This window comes from Pelobates fuscus, chromosome 4, assembly GCF_036172605.1.
Source record: "Pelobates fuscus isolate aPelFus1 chromosome 4, aPelFus1.pri, whole genome shotgun sequence".
NCBI lineage: Eukaryota > Metazoa > Chordata > Amphibia > Anura > Pelobatidae > Pelobates > Pelobates fuscus.
Genome location: NC_086320.1, coordinates 41,626,152 through 41,643,088, shown reverse-complemented (window position 1 = coordinate 41,643,088; position 16,937 = coordinate 41,626,152). Strand labels below are relative to the sequence as shown.

The 16,937-nt window shown below is 39.0% G+C and overlaps 1 protein-coding gene across 1 annotated transcript in view; it reads right to left on the bottom strand.

Annotated features, from left to right (window-relative positions):
- EXT1 (exostosin glycosyltransferase 1) overlaps nucleotides 1-16,937 on the bottom strand; it is a 206,077-nt gene that overhangs the window by 9,904 nt on the left and 179,236 nt on the right. Inside the window, exons 4-7 of the mRNA XM_063451122.1 lie at nucleotides 12,546-12,665; nucleotides 6,471-6,603; nucleotides 5,594-5,712; nucleotides 3,238-3,333 (exon numbers count right to left, since the gene is read on the bottom strand). Coding sequence (XP_063307192.1) covers nucleotides 3,238-3,333; nucleotides 5,594-5,712; nucleotides 6,471-6,603; nucleotides 12,546-12,665 — 468 coding nt within the window. The remainder of the gene's footprint in view (nucleotides 1-3,237; nucleotides 3,334-5,593; nucleotides 5,713-6,470; nucleotides 6,604-12,545; nucleotides 12,666-16,937) is intronic.

The following is a 16,937-nucleotide window of genomic DNA, read 5'->3' as shown; positions in this document are numbered from 1 at the left end:
AGGATGGGAAAGGTGTGGACATGGATCACGAAATGGGTGAAGGAGAAGAAGATAAAACAAAGGTTCTCAGGTCCTTTTATATAGACTCATTAACGAAGTTCGGTGCATGTTGTTGTCCAATGTGAAGACCTTTAAAAATCGTAGATTAGGGTGAGAGTACCCCTAGTGACGGTCTGTCTGACAGCCACTAGAGACATGTTTTCAGACAAATGTAAACACTGGCATTTCCCAGTAACCGCAATAGTTTACATTATCCCAAAACAGGAACAGTATGCACAAACACCACTTTATTAAGATGTAGTAATTGTATTTTCCGCTTAAATTCTTTCTACAGGATGACTGCCCACAGTAACCATTACTGAGCTATGCCAACAATGCTCAGTCCGGAGTCCGTTTTAACTATTTGAAGGTTGAAAACAAAAAAATAAAAAACCTAAATCATTCTGCTCATTGTCATCTCTCAGTGCTCAACAAGTCTTGCGAGAGTAACAGGGAGGAAAAGAGGAAGAAGGAGTGCAATGTTAAATTCGTAGATTAGCAAGGCAGATGTGGATTCTGACCATCACAGCTGTCGAGATTCCTTCCGCCAAATCGGCTCTGTGTGCTTCATGACGTCTGGCAAACAACACGGAGTTCGTTAGAAGAAGGGGCCGCATTACCCCATGCCTGGCTGCACACAAGAGACTTGTTTGTGGAAATAACAGCATCAAGGTCAGCACTTATACAAGGTGAGAAGGCGTCCGCACTTCTGAATCATAAAAGGATCATCGCGTTTTGCCAAGCCTAAAGAATATCGTCCCAGAGAGCTCAGCCTAGCAGAAACTCCGGTGATGCTGTTTACATGCCCACTGCCTCGAGCAGAAGACATTAGGGATCAGCTAAGCAGGGAAGAAGGAAGTGTCAAGCAGCTTTTTGTAGCAGAAGATGCAACCCATTTCAAAATACAATTGTGACGACTGATGGCTGGCTAAGCATCATGGAGGTTGCAGCTTGAATATAGCTCCAGGGCTGCATGCAAGATTTTAAAATGAAGTGCTAGCATAAATATAGCTCTGATAATCTTAAAGGACCACTATAGTGCCAGGAAAACACACTTTTATTTCCTGGCACTATAGTGCCCTGAGGATGCCCCCACCCTCAGGGTCCCACTCCCGTGGCGCTGAAGGGGGAGGAAGGGGTTAATCCCTCGGCGCTGGGACTCTCCTCCCTCTTCTGATGTCATCGGCTGATTGCGCATACACAGCAAGACCCGCGTGCGCATTCAGCCAGTCTCATAGGAAAGCATTCTCAATGCTTTCCTATGGACGCTGGTGTCTTCTCACTGTGAAAATCACAGTGAGAAGCGCGGAAGCGCCTCTAGCGGCTGTCAAAGAGACAGCCACTAGAGGCTGGATTAACCCTAATGTAAACATAGCAGTTTCTCTGAAACTGCTATGTTTACAGCAGAAAGGGTTAACCCTAGATGGACCAGGCACCCAGACCACTTCATTAATTTGAAGTGGTATGGGTGCCTATAGTGGTCCTTTAATGAATAATTTGAATACATAGAAACGATCTTTACAAATTAGGCAACGTTCACAATATTATTTTATATAGTGTACAACAAGCATGTCAAAGGACCATCTTTGCGGCCCGGTGAGCCGCGAGTACATGCTGGTGTTATAGTAGAGTAGGCACTTGCTCTCCCCATATTGCAGGTGTCTACTCTGCTAACACTTACCTGGCCGGGGAGGAGGGACAGCGAGGGAGCTCAGTGTTACTGCTCCCAGTAGAGCAGTGAGGAGCAGGAAGGACCCCAGGGAGATGTCCCACATCGGCTCCATAAGGTAAGGAGCAATAAAAAAAAGTGTGTGTCTGTCAGCGACTGTGTGTGTGTGTCTGTCAGCGACTATGTGTGTGTGTGTGTGTGTGTGTCTGTCAGCGACTATGTGTGTGTGTGTGTGTGTGTGCGTCTGTCAGCGACTTTATGTGTGTGTGTGTGTCTGTCAGCGACTATATGTGTGTGTCTGTCAGCGACTATATGTGTGTGTGTCTGTCAGCGACTATATGTGTGTGTGTGTCTGCGACTATATGTGTGTGTGTGTGTGTCTGCGACTATGTGTGTGTGTGTCTGTCTGCGACTATGTGTGTGTGTGTGTCTGTCAGCGACTGTGTGTGTGTGTGTCTGTCAGCGACTATGTGTGTGTGTGTGTCTGTCAGCGACTGTGTGTGTGTGTCTGTCAGCGACTGTGTGTGTGTCTGTCAGCGACTGTGTGTGTGTCTGTCAGCGACTGTGTGTGTGTCTGTCAGCGACTGTGTGTGTGTGTGTGCGCCCGTCGGCGAGCAAGCATGCGTGCGTGCCCGTCGGCGAGCATGCGTGCGTGTCTGTCAGTGTGTCTGTATGTGTGTGTCAGTGTGTCTGTATGTGTGTGTATGTGTGTCAGTCAGTGAATATGTGTGTGTGTGTCAGCGGGAGGATCCGATTTGGCACAGGATGGTAGAGGGTGTTGTGGTTTAGTAGGGGGGGCTGGGATTTAGTAGAGGGAGGTGCTGTTTTTTTTTTTATACTGTATTTTTAAAATAAACCTACGTTCATATGAAAATTTATGTAATTATTATTATGTTGCAAATCTGGATTCGTACTTCTCTCTTTAAACAGTGATGCAGACGGGTGTCTGTTCTCCTTTAAGCAACTATGTGGAATACTGTAATAGTTTTCACATGATTTTCAGTGTTCTAAAACTAGCCCAGAGACGGGCTGCACAGGATTAGTTGGTGACTTGCTGGGCATTAACGGGAGCTTGTAACTTCTTGGAACTTATACGACTAAATAAACCTTTGAAAATCACCTAGAAACTATTATTATTATAGGTTTAATTGCTAAATTATTTTTTTAACAGCCAGGACACATATTGGAAATAAGGAGAAGAAATAGAAGGAAAAAGTTCTAAAATAAAAACTTTTCGATTTGTTCTTGCAGCTCTCACTACCAGCCTTTCCTGAAACGCAGAGGTAACCGCGAGAATAAAACGCATCAGAACGTTCATTATTTTTACGTACACCGGCATTTGATTTCAAATGGAATAAAACATTGTGACAGTTACATTAGGTTTATTACTCGCCACAAGAAAAAAAAACAAAAAAACAAAAAATGTTAAATTCCTACGCAAGCCGTGTTTCTGAATTTCACTATTTATTTCAATAAAGCAATGGCAGTTGTTCCCTTGCTAAAAGGAATAAACAACAAGAATGTCTCACCTTGCTCTCTCCTTCAATGACTATGACAGGCACAGCAGTGGCAGGCCAGCGGTGTTTGGCAGGGAGAGGCTTGTCACAATTCCACAAGACTATGATCTGGAAAAATAGAATATACACATGAATATCTTAGGCTGACGGACAGATTCACGTATCTAGCTGGATTTTCAATGGCATCCTCATTTACAATCCCCCTGAGTTCTCTTTGATTTACTTTACCAGCTAGCCTTATTTACGTCTCCTCCCTTCTATGTCTTTCTATTAAACAAGATGTAAAACGACTAATTAGGTAAAATTAGTCTGTGATTGCCCCGGGGAAGAAAGATTTACAGCATTGCCATAAAGCACTAACACATGTTGTCGTACAGCACTGACATATTCTGAAGTACTCGTGTCATGGAGTCTCGCCATACACCGTATCTTTAAGAAAATACAGATCTTAGAATGACTGTTTAAATAAAAAATATTTGCGACTCTACATAAATATTAGAGATACAAATAGGATAGATAGGATAGGATAAATAGGATATATATATATATATATATATAAAATGGAACGGTTCCCAAAACCAACATAAAAATAGCGGAGGACCTTCAAAGAAGAAAAAGGTGACCTTGTTTTATCCAGGCGCCCTTGTAAGGGGGCAGATTATTATTGGCCAATAAAAGAAAAGTCAATACCGCATTTTATTGTTATTTTTATTATAACTATTTTGTGCGACCCCTGGCTTTCTCAATCTTCAAACATATTTGATCCATCTATTCCAAGCATATTTGATTTATTATATAAGGATGCGTTGTTAGGTGTGCTGTCATGTCATGGGAGAAAAGTAGCTCTTAATAAAAGAAGGGAAGGGGTTCGTATCTCAGCCCCAGGGGGCTGTACACAGGTCAAAGTTCATGCAATTCATGTAATAAACACTAAATGCTATAAAGCAATATTGAAAGGCATGCATTGTCTTCCAAGTGTCCTTCATGAATGAACCACATGCCCTTGAATCTAACACAGGTAGTTCCAGATGCCCTAAAAGGCTATTTTTGATTTATGAATCTTTGGAAATAGAGTACGTCAGGAGTCAAGGTTTAGCAGTGAGGATTGTGAATGAAGGATTTGCAAGATATTCAGATTGGGCTTATTTTTATGTTTCACAGGTTTAAAATTGCACAGATTTTGCTGAAAAATACAATATGAAAACTAAAATTACAACTTAAAGTAAATCTTTTCCCATGACAGCTTGCTTCATTTTATGGAGAATAATAAAATTTTACATATATATTGAGCCAGCCTAATTGCTAGCACAATTATAAACTAGACGTTATCTACCTCCAAGTGTTTTTGACTTCCTTATACTTGCTGACGGCTGCTTTCTACACATTGAAGCCTGTCAATCATCTTGGATTGTAAATAAAATGATGTGCAAAATGATAGGTTTGCTTCTGCAGGCAATTCTGCCAGCATGGTGTATAAAATCATGTAGTATAGGAGTATGCGAGGTGGATGGCAAGTTCACTTTAAATGTATATCTTCCACAGCTCTCACACAAAAGTATCATTGACACATTTCCTACTAAACAAAAAGCAATTAAATGTTGGAAAAGGGAAATATTCCACGTATGGGTCAGGGGATAACATTCGGCAGATCTCATAAGAATGGCACCAGGAATAAATATAAAAAAAAAAAAAGAAAGTGCTATACTTACCCAAGATTGGCTGTGCCTGGACATACACGTGCATGTACAACTCTAAATATATATCGGTGTTAGAATCGTTGTGGGGGCGTATAAATGTTCACAAAGCAAATGTATCCACATGCCTCTACAATAACCACTGCATAGCTAAATACTTCAGTAAATGGCTGGTTTTGGGGTTATTTTTTTATTTTTTTTATTTCCTCCAAAAAAAGAAGCTGGCATAGTGACTAATCATCCATTAATGCTCGATAATACCAGTCAAGACACACGCTGGTGCCCCGTGACACCCGATTTGGCTCAGCCCTTCCGATCACCGAACAGACTGGCTCTACCATCTGGTGTCAGGAGGACTGAGAGAAAAAAGTAGTGCGAGGTCATGATTATCCTCGCTTGTTCTTTTAATGAAGTTTGAAGTTTTCAGGACATTGAAAACCCATAGCGCTTGACGTGGGCATCCGTGATTAGCTGCCATTCTAGGTAGTTCTGGGGGGCATAATGCGCCAGGACTATGTAACCTTTTGTAGGTATGTACACTGTGCCACAGATATGCCCACCCTTTGGCAAATCTTTCTCCTCCCCACTTGCTTTCCTGATATCAAAACTGGCAGGTCTGCACGACGCACCATTGGTCAGAATACAGGGCTTTGTGAAAACTGTTAGAATCTCACCTGATGACAGTACTGAGACTTTGCTACAGCCACTAGCAGCTTTAGAATGGGTTGAGATTGAGAGACTAGGGGTGTGACGGCGTGGATCACTGCAGTAAACTTGGAGGGTGACTTTACACCTGAAACAAAGGATAAAATAAAATTCATTAGAAATACAAACAGCAAAGCAAAGGTCACTTTTTACAAGACATTCCATCACAGAGGCCGGTTAATGTATTAGAACGTCTATGATGATTCTCAAAGGTGCTAGGAAGGCATCAACGAAGTTGATGGTTGCGGAGCTAAAGACACAAGTGGCTTCTGGTCCAACATACACATTAATTGGAAATAAAGGTCAAATAACACTGTTATAAATAACAGCAGAAACTGAGATGCTGGAAAGGTTAACTTAACTGGCTTTAGAATAAAATGTTTTTTATTTAGTTGCTTAGTATTTACATTTCAACAAATGGACACTTGCCGTAAACTACTTTCTACTAAACTGTAACCATAACCACTGCAGAGTTTTTGTTTTTGTCAGACAGTTTTCAAGATTTTGATAAAAACTAAAAGGAGAATGTTGTGGCACCCAAAGCACCCCAATTCAGCTTGGGATATCTGATTAATGTGTTTGATTTCCATATCACGTGTTACAAATACAAATATTCACATACTGCGTGCAAAGACAGACTGTATGCGCTGGGTTATTCATCCAAATCAAAAATTCACCCCTTCCTTGATTGTTCATTTAGGTCGAAAAGTTCCAAACTGCTCCTGAACACAATTACATGAGTGGGCTACACACAGTTCCAAAGCACGACTTACAAACGTATGACTCTTCATAGCTGCCACTATAACGGATTATACGGCTCTCGTCACATGGTGGAGGGGCACTTACCTAGATTAGAGTAGTAGTAAGGAAAGTCTCCCAGACACGCTGAATACTGGGGTAGGACGAATAGCCCTCCAGGGTGCTTGTTCCACATTAAGCTGTTACGTGATATGTGCTTGAAGATTCTGTCCTGAATGATCTGAGAAGGAAGCAATAAGAGAATAAAAAGGGATGAAGCACTTTCTCAGACTGATTCTGCTCACTCGAGGCGACCTCTTCAATCACCATTTGTACGAGTTTGCTACAGACTGCAATCAGAACATCATCTTGGTAAATTAGAGTGTGTTTGCCCATTCATTTTCTGAAAAGGAAAGTGATCTACTGCATTTACGTACCAGGGGAATAAGCCAGACATGACAGCGGATTAATGCCGTTTGATCACATTGCTGCACAATCCGAAGGCTGGCTGCTATTAATAAGGTCTAATCCAACCAATAAACATACAACAAAAAAGTGGCAAAATAAATGAGAATATTAAATTAAAGACTCAACAGAATAATATGGATTTCACCGATTCTCCATAATAGGGGTTGGGAGCCTTTGGCACTCGATGTTGTGGACTACATCTCCCATAATGCTCTAACAAGCCATAACACAGGCAAAGAATCAGGGGAGATGTAGTTCACAATATCTGGAGTGCTAGAGGTTGCCTCCCCATGGCTCTCTAGAATAATGCAATTTACACCGTCATTTTGGTCAGCAGCACCCTTATCTGGGAGTTCATTACAAAATTTGGAAACCAAAGCAAATGCTGGAACGTTAAAGGAATGTATCTTTGACTTCTTCCAATGTAACTTTTCTGGCATGCAAGACATCTTTATAATAAAGGACACGTTAACATGTAACGGTTACATCTACACAGGCGTGTTCTCTTAATAAAATCATATTCAAAGCTGAAATCCAGCCTTTTCATTTACATAAATCCTGATTTGATTAATTTAATCAATGGTAAGACTTGTGGCATTCTTGGAAACGTTCGAATCATTGACCGAGAGTGCAAATTGCAAGAATCCAGACAACCACAAATCCATGTGAGTCTCACATCACTGTTTTGACTGCATTATACTGTACCAGGCAAGGCAGTTGTTTTGTTTTCACTTGTTACATTATCAGAAATTTATAAAAGGTTCAACATGTTCTGCAGCTCTGTGCGACATGGAGGCAAAATGTATGATGTTTGTTACAGAAGTTTAGATTTAGAGGAAGAAAGAGGCTTGCTTCAGTAGGCTTAGAATCAGATCAGCAACTGCAAAACAGAGCTAGCATAATGGTTTATATAATATGTAGCCATGTTTATAGGACAGAAGCCCATATTCCATATCCGAGGGAGGCATCTTTAAACTGTACAATATATAAAACAAAATTATAATTCGCTTTATGGATCCGAAAATCGTAAAGTAGACCGAGTAACTCCATACTCTAAAAAAACTAACGTTTATTTTGTATTGTGAATAATTAGAAATGTATTTTGTAAATTATTTTAATATATATAAAATCGTATTGTATTTTTTACTTTTTTGGGGGGGGGGGGGGGGGGGGAGGGAGGTGGGCGCATTACTGCAGTTTTAAAAATATTTAAAACACAGTTTACAAAGACATTTAGTTTTTTTTTTTTTACCTTTTAACAAACATGTAAACGGAAATACCAACGTACACAGAGACTTGGCTTTCTTTTAAAAATGTAATCAAAATTCTCAGTATATATAAACTAGGCTCCCATCTCCTTAAACGTATGGCGTGTCCGAAGCTTAACATTAAGAGAGAAGTGCTCGGTAGTTAAGGAGTTAAAACAGAATACGTTATGTAATGTTTTATTCACTTGCTTGCCAGTCAAGAAGGTAAAAGTCTCTTTTACTTTAACAAGAGGTGATTGAGTGCCTGGTATCTATTTTACAGGGTAGGCGATAAAGATCTGGTTCTTTTAACTTTTTCCCTGCCGTGGCATCCACGTTACTCCACGCGGCAAGACGCCGCTGCCCTTAAGCATTGAACATGCCATTCAGATTTCAGTATAAGCACATGCTGGGCAGTCATTCGAGTGCACAATTTAGTACTCTACAGTCACACAGAACAACAAGAGTACATCCCGCTGAAAGCTAATAATTATATAAAAAAAGCTCTGCAATTTTCTGGCTTTTAATTTAAGGGACATCACAATTCACTACGCTACGGTGGACCATGCCGCAAAATGAAAAGAAATCATCCGAAAAGAGACCCCATTCTTAGCATTTGTTGAATCCTTTCTCAAAAAACACAAGCTGACGGCAGGACAGCATTAAATGCCTGTTTTCATCAGAATTACACATTTTGCTGTCAAATTCTCACTACAATGTGAGCTTTGTCAACAGCAACATGTATGGCTAAAGATTACATTTTACAGGTGCTAGTAGGAAATAAGAAACACCAATAACAATGCTTTGGGAGTTGACTTAACGCTATTACTACCGGTGGATGCACAATGTGGAGGATTTTTTGAAATCAGAAGGAACATTCCATTGATTTTCATTGGGATTACCAAGTGTTTTGTATTTATCTGCAAATATTCCAATTGGTTTTGTTAGAACAGTTGCTGGAAGCGTGGTAAGACGCATGAGTGGGGGGCGAGGAGACTGGAAAGACGTTTTTGTGCCTTTCATTGCCTGTTGATAGCTATTTAGATAATTGAGTCGTTTAGCACAAGACAATTTTCTTTCATACAAACTAATATATAAACATAATTAATGATGTTAAACATAAATTAATGGGAGATTTATTGCCTAGGATCTCTGGGACACAGCCCACACATACCAAGCAACCTGTAAAAAGTAAGAGGGAACAAAAACGATCACCGGAGTAAAAATAGGGACAGAGGGACTTGGGCCTCAGCGTTGGTAAATGTTCCTCTTTCGTTTTAGCCCAATAAACACTTAGAGGGATGGGGTGCGCAGCAAAAGCAAATAGAACACACGCTCCCCCCTCTAAAGTACCACTGGGTACTGGTGAAAATATTAAAATAACATACTTGATGTTATCATCTTTCAGGAGAAACCAGGAATCAATTAAAACTGAGTGGCATCACCAGTGGACTAAAACGTGCACATTCTGACGATGCAGTGGTTTTACAAGTGGTGCTGCGCAACGGCCTCTCTGCAGCAATGACTATTGGCAGGACGCGGTCACCTATAAGTGCTCTTTTTATCAACTGCAAATATAATGTTGGTATCCATATTCACAGACATTTTTCATACGGAAGCAGGTAATAAAATGACACTTCAAAGGCAAATGCCATCCCACCTCGCCAAATATATATTTTTGGGTGCACAAGACGGGCTGTGAATCTTTTGCAGCTTCAGCTAGTGTACGTTTTTTATTTATTTATTTATATATATATATATATAATTTTTTTATTTTTTTTTATTTTACAATTAAATGGAATATATTGAAAATATGTGATAGTTTTTTGTTGCTGAAGAAACATAACAGCGCCCCCATCTGGTGTATGGTTTTAAATACACACCTGAAAGAAAAGTTTGTGCACAGAGTGACATTATTGCTTTATGTTACATTATTTACAAACGGGCACATTGGCTCTTCCTGGAAACTAATTAAATAATTAAAATATATGTGCAGACATTTGTTCGGTCAATAATGTGCGTTCGTATCGGTCTATCCAGCTCAAAGATCAATGCCGTGCTCTCAAAGCGAGCACCGCTCATTTAAAGTGGCCGTTGATGTATCTGTGTTGTATGCAAAATGACACAGTTGTACAGCATCGACTGTAATGGTTTAAATTATTTACAGTACATTAATACGTCATTAACTTGATAAAGAGCCTTGGATTGCACTGTGGCTGTATGCAGAACACATTAAAACATTCCTACATTAAATCTGCAGTACTCACGCCAAGATTTATAGGGAAAAAATGGCTTTTCTACCCAGAATCCTATGGGTTTTAGATATCCCTCACAGAGTATCCCCAAACGTGATAATTAAAGTTGTAACATTTTAACCTGGATCCCTGGGCTTATTCATACATTATCGAAAATATGTTGTAAGTCATGTATGACTAAGTATGGTGAAAAACAATTAGTTTGAATAATTAGTCTGCCCAGCTTCCGGTTGACAATTTGCAGCGATGTTGAAACAAAACATGAGGTCAGAGTTCTCACTGCTTCAATACCAATCAGTTTCGGTTAAAAGTCACGAGGGTAAAAGCTTGAATTAAGAAAAATAATAATAATGTGAATCTAGAAGGTGGCTAAAACAGGTGTCCATTGCTCAGAACTGTGACGGTTCTAAATTCTGAAAATCTTAGATCCTCCTTTTCTGCATATTAACATGTTTTTTTTCCACTGATATCCAAGAGAGAACTGAAGAATAAAGGCCAAACTAACCTAGCTGGAAAATATTCTCCATTGTAACCTTAAAGATCCAATTTTCTAGTTCTCACCCTTGGTTCACAATAATTCCTGCTTTCCCGTTTTCATTAGGCTTCCTGGTACAACCCACAAAGATTGCAGTTATTCTGGGTATAACCTTTTCGTTTTACTTTATACATTCGGTAGATCAACTCTTAATTTTGCAATTTGGCCATCCCCATACCATATATTTGTGATACCTCTGATGCTTGAACTGTAGCCTCAAGGGTTCCCAAGGTTACTAATCACTGCCATGCCGTATTCTATTCCAATAACCCGATACTTTAAAATTATATTGACTTCTGTCAATTGTTACGGAGTATACTTCTATTTGGGTAAATCAAAACGATTAAACTAAAGAGATCTGGAAAACTAGTATCCTAGTAGTGATAGAAGAGAAAAATTAAGATGTTTTCAGTAATTAAGATTGTGATCTATGGCGGGACACTGCAAGCACCATAACCACTACCGCACACTGTATTGTTATGGTGCCAGGAGTAACCACCCCCAATTGTATGCAGTCAAACTGTTTTATAAAGGGTAGAGGAACCCAGGTATAAAGTCAAACCATTCTAAAATGGTTCGACTAGCTACATTGGCGGGTGCTAAAACACCATAACCACTGCAGGACAGCTTAATAGTTATAGTTCTTGGTGTGTTCCTTTAAAGGAATATATTGAAGCTCATGCATTCCAAATGGCTTTTTATTGTCTATCTGCATCTCAGCTGAATTAATTAATATGCTATGAGACTACAGCACTATTAGTGATACAGACACAATTCATGTATGTGTGCCTCTATTTACAAAACCACAGATCCAGAACCGAGCTGAAATAATGTGTGTATATAGCTATTGTCAATGACAAAATGAAGTATCCGGCAGAATGCACAATATATTGTTTTAATTTATGTATACAGCTCCTGCATATGTCGCACGTACATTCACTTCAGCTGAAAATCATCATCTATCAGACACAGCTCTGGAGGCAAAACGAGAGATCATAATTAGGTCTCAAACCTGGAACAGAAATAACTTATGCCAGCATAGCTAGTTTACACTTCAAAAAGGAGCTGTGGGAGGAGACCTGATGGGTGTACGCATACAGTCTTAACTTGTTCATTGCCAGGAACAGAAGGAACACATTTGTTATATTGTATAAAACGTTCTAAGAAAATATGAAAACTCCTTATGCATGAATGAGAGAGATAGACAGACTGCTAGATAGAGCGATAGACCGTCAGAGTTGTAGATGGGATAGGTAGCTAGACAGTCAAAGTTGTAGATGAGAACATAGAAATATATATATATGCATAAGTGTTACTGGAGGTCTTTAATTAAAAAATTTAAAAATAAGCATGCATTTGTAGTGGCTAGTAAATATAGTACCAAGCCACTAATTTTATACTTTAAATTTAGAACTATTAAACAATTTAGAAATAAAAATAAAAGACTGGTTATTAGTTATAAGCAATAACAATAATAATAATAATAATAAGTTTAGGAAGTCAGCTGAAAAATATTCTAATCTCAGATGTACCCAACCATTTAAACAGCAACTATATGAACACCCTACAGAGAAGCAGTAAATTGCAGAGCCAAAATAAATGTCTACCAACAGCAAGCCGTGGCTAGATAAAACCTATGGGAAATGACTTGGCTAATATCAGCAGATGGTGTACTTACCTCTAGTGTAGTCAATACAATCTTCTCCACTGAAGAAAAATAAGCTTCCCACAAAAACTGAGTCTGTTGTCTAAGTGCTAAGATTTTATCCTGATGGATGGACCGGACTGTAGAGGGAATCTGTAAAGACAAGGTTAGAGCAATCAGCGACTTCAGAAAACATTGTAACGTGATAGAATTAATACACTGCTGGGGATGCGGTGCGAGGCCTCTCGAGTGCCTTCAGATTGAGAATATTGCCTCTTTCTCGCTCATTTTGTTTACGCTGGTAAGAGTAGATGGAGGAAAAAGAAAGGTGTGCTTTACAAGTAAATTGCACCTTGATTCAAGAGCGTTATTGAACCAAAGTAATCTGACAACAAGGGTCACCTCGAGCACGGCTCTCACCACTTCCCGGCACTGAAACAAATGAATGTTCAACTTTGGTTGTAAATTCTAGTGCAATGCAACTGAAGAGAACTTCACTACTGTTCTAGCTTAACTATTCTGGCCTGAAACTTTATATGAGCCTCAATCAATATATATATATATGCTGATTTTCTTCTGTGTATATCCATTCAGTGCAATCAAGCGCCGGGTCCATATTCATGTAAGTTGTAGTGCAAGGCTTTTTCTTATATATATATATATATATATATATATAAGAAAAAGCCTTGCACTACAACTTACATGAATATGGACCCGGCGCTTGATTGCACTGAATGGATATACACAGAAGAAAATCAGCACTCCCAGGATTTTTCAAAATGAAAAGCTATTTCTTTATTCCAACAGTCAACGTTTCAGTTCCACTAGGGAACTTTCATCAGGACAGAATACCAGGTATTCTGTCCTGATGAAAGTTCCCTAGTGGAACTGAAACGTTGACTGTTGGAATAAAGAAATAGCTTTTCATTTAAAAAAATCCTGGGAGTGCTGATTTTCGTGTGTGTGTGTATATATATACACATATATATATATACACATGTATATATATACACACATACATATATACTGTATTTATTCGAGTATAACGCGCAATTTTTTTACCGATTTTTAATTTAAAATTAGGGGTGCGCGTTATACTCGAATAAATATACCTCCCAGGACCGCCGGGCTCATTACAAGCCCGGCGGTCCTGGGGGGGCGGGCAGCAAGCGTTTACTCACCTCCGTGCAGCTCCTCCAGCTTCCCAGTGTAAATCTCGCGAGACCCGCGGCCAGCTCTGACGCTCTGACATGGGAAGCTGGAGGAGCTGCACGGAGGTGAGTAAACGCTTGCTGCCCGCCCCCCCAGGACCGCCGGGCTTGTAATGAGCCCGGCGGTCGGTATTATCGAGCACCCACTCGAATATTTATTCGAGTATAACAAGCACCCTAATTTTAGATTAAAAATCGGTATAAAATTTTATACCGATTTTTAATCGAAAATTAGGGGTGCGCGTTATACACGTGTGCGCGTTATACTCGAATAAATACGGTATATATATATATATACACACACACATCATTTAAAATTGTTAATATATCTTGATCTCTCTCTTAGAGGGGCAGAGTAATCACCATACCCACTCCATACTACTGTAATGGTTAAGGTGCAAGGAGTCCCACTGGCTCTGTCTCGAGTATTCAAACTGGCTTTGAATGGTTTGACACTTACCTGGGTCTCTTGAAGCTGGATATTGTTACGGTATAAATTTACGTTCTGCTTAAGCAATATACATTTTGTCAGCATCTTGAGTGATGAAGGTTGAATACCCCTGGCTATAGAGTCTTGGGTTTGAGAAGGCAATCCTCGCACTCTAGATTGTGTGGACTAAATCTCCTGCAATGCTCTGCCAGCATTATTGATTTAATATCATTATGGAAGAGGTTGCCCACAACATCTGCAGTGCCAAGGTTGCTACAGATAGTCCAGATTAAAAAATAAATCGCTTAAATAAAAACTCAGGACAGCAGAGAAGGAGACCCAAATTGGGAATGTCCAGGCTAATCTTGGACTGTTGGAAGGTATTTTACAATGTCGGCTGTGCTGGACAAATGTGCACAGCTCAGGTTATCACTGAAGACTTATTGAGATGTGTTTGCGACAATAGCATACGTGTCTCTGCAATAACGCAAGACGCATTCTCTAACAAGGAAACGCCACTTAGCTGGATCTTTAAAAGATGTGTAGACTTTTCTGTGGTGATATTTCCTAATATCTGACAATTAACAGCATATCCGCATCATTGCAAGTAAACAATGTTAATTTCCTAAATTTGCGAATTTATGGCGTGGTTTCTTTTTTAGGGATTTTGTTAGACAATTCTCAAGAACATAAAAATGATACACGCGCTCATTTAATGCACATTACAACACAAAACATGCTACAAAACATCTGCACAAAGTAAAATACGTAAATAAGCAGGCAATCAGTAATACAAGAAGAATAAATACAGCGTGCATTACAAGTATTAAACGGATACCGTGAAACAGCTGTTAATTAACTAAATACTAGGCAGCTTTCCTAATGTAGCAGAAATTGAAAGGCTACTTAAACACAATTTAGTGCTTAGCAACCTAAACCCACCCCAGGCATAATCTGTGCAAAACAGAATGCCAAAAATACTGTAAAAATAAATGGCTTAAATTATTGTTTAATCATTCTTTATAGCACAAATGGAGCATTCCAAGCTGTCTGATGTAGTCCTTCAATTTGACAACTCCAATTCAAATGCGAGAAATTATTGGACAAAGGTTTAAGTTTAACCGCTTACGGACCAATGATATTACACGCTATCACATACAGGGTCTTCTAAACTCTATAAACAGATTTTAATGGCAAATTAAAGCTAACTGGACCACTTTGCCTTACCATAATCCAATTTTAAAAACGCAGTAATTTGGTTCTTTCCCATTACAGTAATAGTCCATAAGCTGTCTATTGCACGGACACGAGTGTGGACTATCTTAAAGGGCACCCAGACCACTTCAGCTTATTGAAGTGGTCTGGGTGCAGTGTCCATATTGCAGCACTAAGTCTGCCTCCACTGGCTGTCCGGTAACGGACGTGGGTGTGCTATTGCCCCATCACGCCTGTAATGGCGAAACACCTAACTGGACACTATAGGCACCCAGAACAATTCATCTCATTAAAGTGCTCTTGATGCACTGTCCATGTCCCCTCTTAGCCATACAATGTAAAGCATTGCAGTTTTACAGAAGCTAAAATGTTTACATTGCGGTGCAAAGACTGTCTGTAGTCTAGTGCATTAAATTGATGTTTTTGTAACTAGGTTGTTTATAGGAATATATAAAAAAAAAAAATGTTGCTGCTTAATTAACTTTACCCTCTATTTTATTTCTATTTAGCTTTTGGGACTTCTACATAAGACACATCCACACAGAGGGTAATGTATAGAAACAAAGCTGGGGTAAAGTTCTAAAAAGTGGAAATACTTGCAAAACATTCCATTTGTTTCCATGGCGATTACACAACTTTTAGTACTTTGCCCTGGAACAGCTCTTAATTAAATATATGCCAATACACACAACGTGCTGACAAATGTTACAGATAAAATGACATGGACTGTGAGCAGACTAGCATTCCCTTAAAGCAGCACAGAGGCAACTTTGTATTTTATGACCGTTTTATTATTGGTGGAAATCGAAAGAAAATGTAAATGTACATCTTATATGGACTAACTTTTATACGGGTCTCATCCTACACGTTATTGTAAGTTTGTATTTCTTATTTAGGGTTTGCGTATTTTTTTTTTATACATAAGCTTATTTTTTTTTTAATTACCAATAATAAATAATGTGGTTTCACAAGAACCTTTTTTATTTTTTTTTATTGTGTAATAGACATTACATTTTATAAAAAAGGAAAAAAAAAGTGTTTTCTTTTAAAATTAGTTTTAAAAAAAATAAACAAAATTCTTAAAGTTATATTTCACATAAACTCAAAATCTAATCTCTAAATTTGTTAAACAGATTTTAGTTCTCACGTAAAAATTAAGGAAATAATTAGAAATTGGTAATTGCTTTGGAAAGTCATTAGGGAAAGCATAATCATAAAAATAAAAAAAACACTATGCATTAAACATATAAACTGAAAGAGCGAGGAGGGATTAGGCGCATTTCGAAAGTCAGCCTGGTAATATGCTGCGTGGTAAATGCGAAAGCATCCCCGTCTCCATTGGAATGGGAAATGCAAATCTGTAACTAAACAAAAAAAAAAAAATAATAATCATCTCCCAGGGCAGTTATTCGGGCTGGCTGCCAGATTCTTAAAAACATTGTTAATTATGGAACAGTAGTCGTTCACTGTGGAAGCAGCTGTAGGGAAACAATATGGCACAGTTAAAATGCAGAGGGGTCATATCCCAAGAAGCAACAGCTAAGAAATGCCATACTCGAAGGGCAGCAA